At 42.7% G+C, this 1596-nt stretch overlaps 1 protein-coding gene across 1 annotated transcript in view; it reads left to right on the top strand.

The window, feature by feature from the left end:
* The first annotated feature begins 619 nt into the window (after positions 1-619).
* The window catches only part of LOC102819368 (zinc finger protein 420-like), a 116581-nt gene continuing 115604 nt past the window's right edge, over positions 620-1596 (top strand). The window contains exons 1-2 of the mRNA XM_006876723.1: positions 620-716; positions 886-982. Of these exons, the coding sequence (XP_006876785.1) occupies positions 620-716; positions 886-982 (194 nt within the window). The remainder of the gene's footprint in view (positions 717-885; positions 983-1596) is intronic.

Here is a 1596-nt window from a genome sequence, read left to right as displayed (position 1 = left end):
TCTTCCTAGTCTGTCTTCGTCTGGAAGCTCATCTGAAACCTGCCCACCATGGGTGACCCTGCTGGTATTTAAAATACCGGAGGCATAGCTTCCTGAATCACAGCAACTCATGAGCTACCACAGTACGGCAAACTGACAGAGTGGTGGAACCTTGAATATATCACACCTGAATTTAGAGACCATCTCAAGACCAGATTTGACCCATTGGACACTAATGACCAGATGAATTGTGGAGTGACATCAAGAACATCAGACATGAAGAAATCAGAGGTCATAAAAACACAGGAGAGAAAGGAAAATCCTAAATGGATATCAGGAGCCTCTGAAACTTGCACTTGAACATAGAAAAGCTAAAGTCAATGGAAGAAATGATGAAGTAAAAGAGCTGAACAGAAGATTTGAAAGGATGGCTCAAGAGAAAGTAAAATATTAAAATGAGATACATAAAGACCTGACTTAAAGAATTGAAGGGAAAATTCAAGCCTTAAGTTGTAATACTGAAGGGTTCTATGAGGAAAAAATTGAATGAGACAGGAAGCATCAAAAGAAGATGGAAGGAAAACGAAGAGCTATTGTGTCCAAAAGAATTGGTCAACGTTCAACCATCTCAGGAGGTAACATGATCAAGAAGCATGGCGTCGAAGGAAGCACCCCAAGCTGCACTGAAGGCATGGGTGAAAAACAGGGCTCCAATACTCCTGCCCTCATGGCGAGTTGTGAGTTCATAAAGCTGCGACCCACCTGGGACTCTGGGGAAAGAAGGGATTCAAGGCAAGGTCCCTGCTCTTCTCTTTCCCTGTCAGCCACGTCTACCTGCTCCCCTCCATGGTCTTAGACCCTGTTTCTACACCTGTGTTCACTGAGGTCGGGGTGCCTCCTGCTCAGCCAGCCTGCAAGACCCACCTGCTGCTCCACTGCTGGCCAGGACAGCACAGCCTGCTAATGATACCCCTAGGTTGGGCACGCTGATGGGGGAGCTGAGGTAAGAAGGTTAGAACAAGGGAAGCCCATGGGACCCTGCCGAAGGTCCAGGAGGCCAGCCAGTGGGTGAACGAGGAGGTGGCCAAGATGAAGGTGCCAACCAACTAATCAATCAAACCAATCAATCAAGCTGATCACGTCAACACGCAAACACAAATGAACCAAGAAATAACTACAGATGAAAAAAACAATGACGCCCTGTAAACTTTCACTCAATCCAAAATAAAACCATTTAATAATAATAATAAAAAAGATCATGGAATTTTTCCTCAAACTTTTTGTAGCCCCATCATGTCATGGGTTTTGTTGGACTTCCTCATTTTGAATAGCATCAATTAAATGTATTAGCAATACTCCACATGACTTCAGCTGTTAATAAATCAACATTTGTAAGCAAAAAGAAAAAGAAAAAAACAGTGACTACTTGTATTTATTCCTTTTTTATCTGCAGTTATTTAACCTTACTTTAACTTATTGTTATTTGATTAATTAACTGATTAATTGGTTTGATTGATTTGTTCTTTGGTACCTGCATCTTGGCCAGTTCTGGTCCACTCACTGACCCTGATAGCACAATAGATTGCAAGGTCAGCAGTTCAAATCCACCAGCTGCTC

The sequence above is a fragment of the Chrysochloris asiatica genome, unplaced genomic scaffold, assembly GCF_000296735.1.
Source record: "Chrysochloris asiatica unplaced genomic scaffold, ChrAsi1.0 scaffold00409, whole genome shotgun sequence".
NCBI lineage: Eukaryota > Metazoa > Chordata > Mammalia > Afrosoricida > Chrysochloridae > Chrysochloris > Chrysochloris asiatica.
Note: the sequence above shows the minus strand (reverse complement) of the source record. Positions and strands in the feature narration are given on the sequence as shown.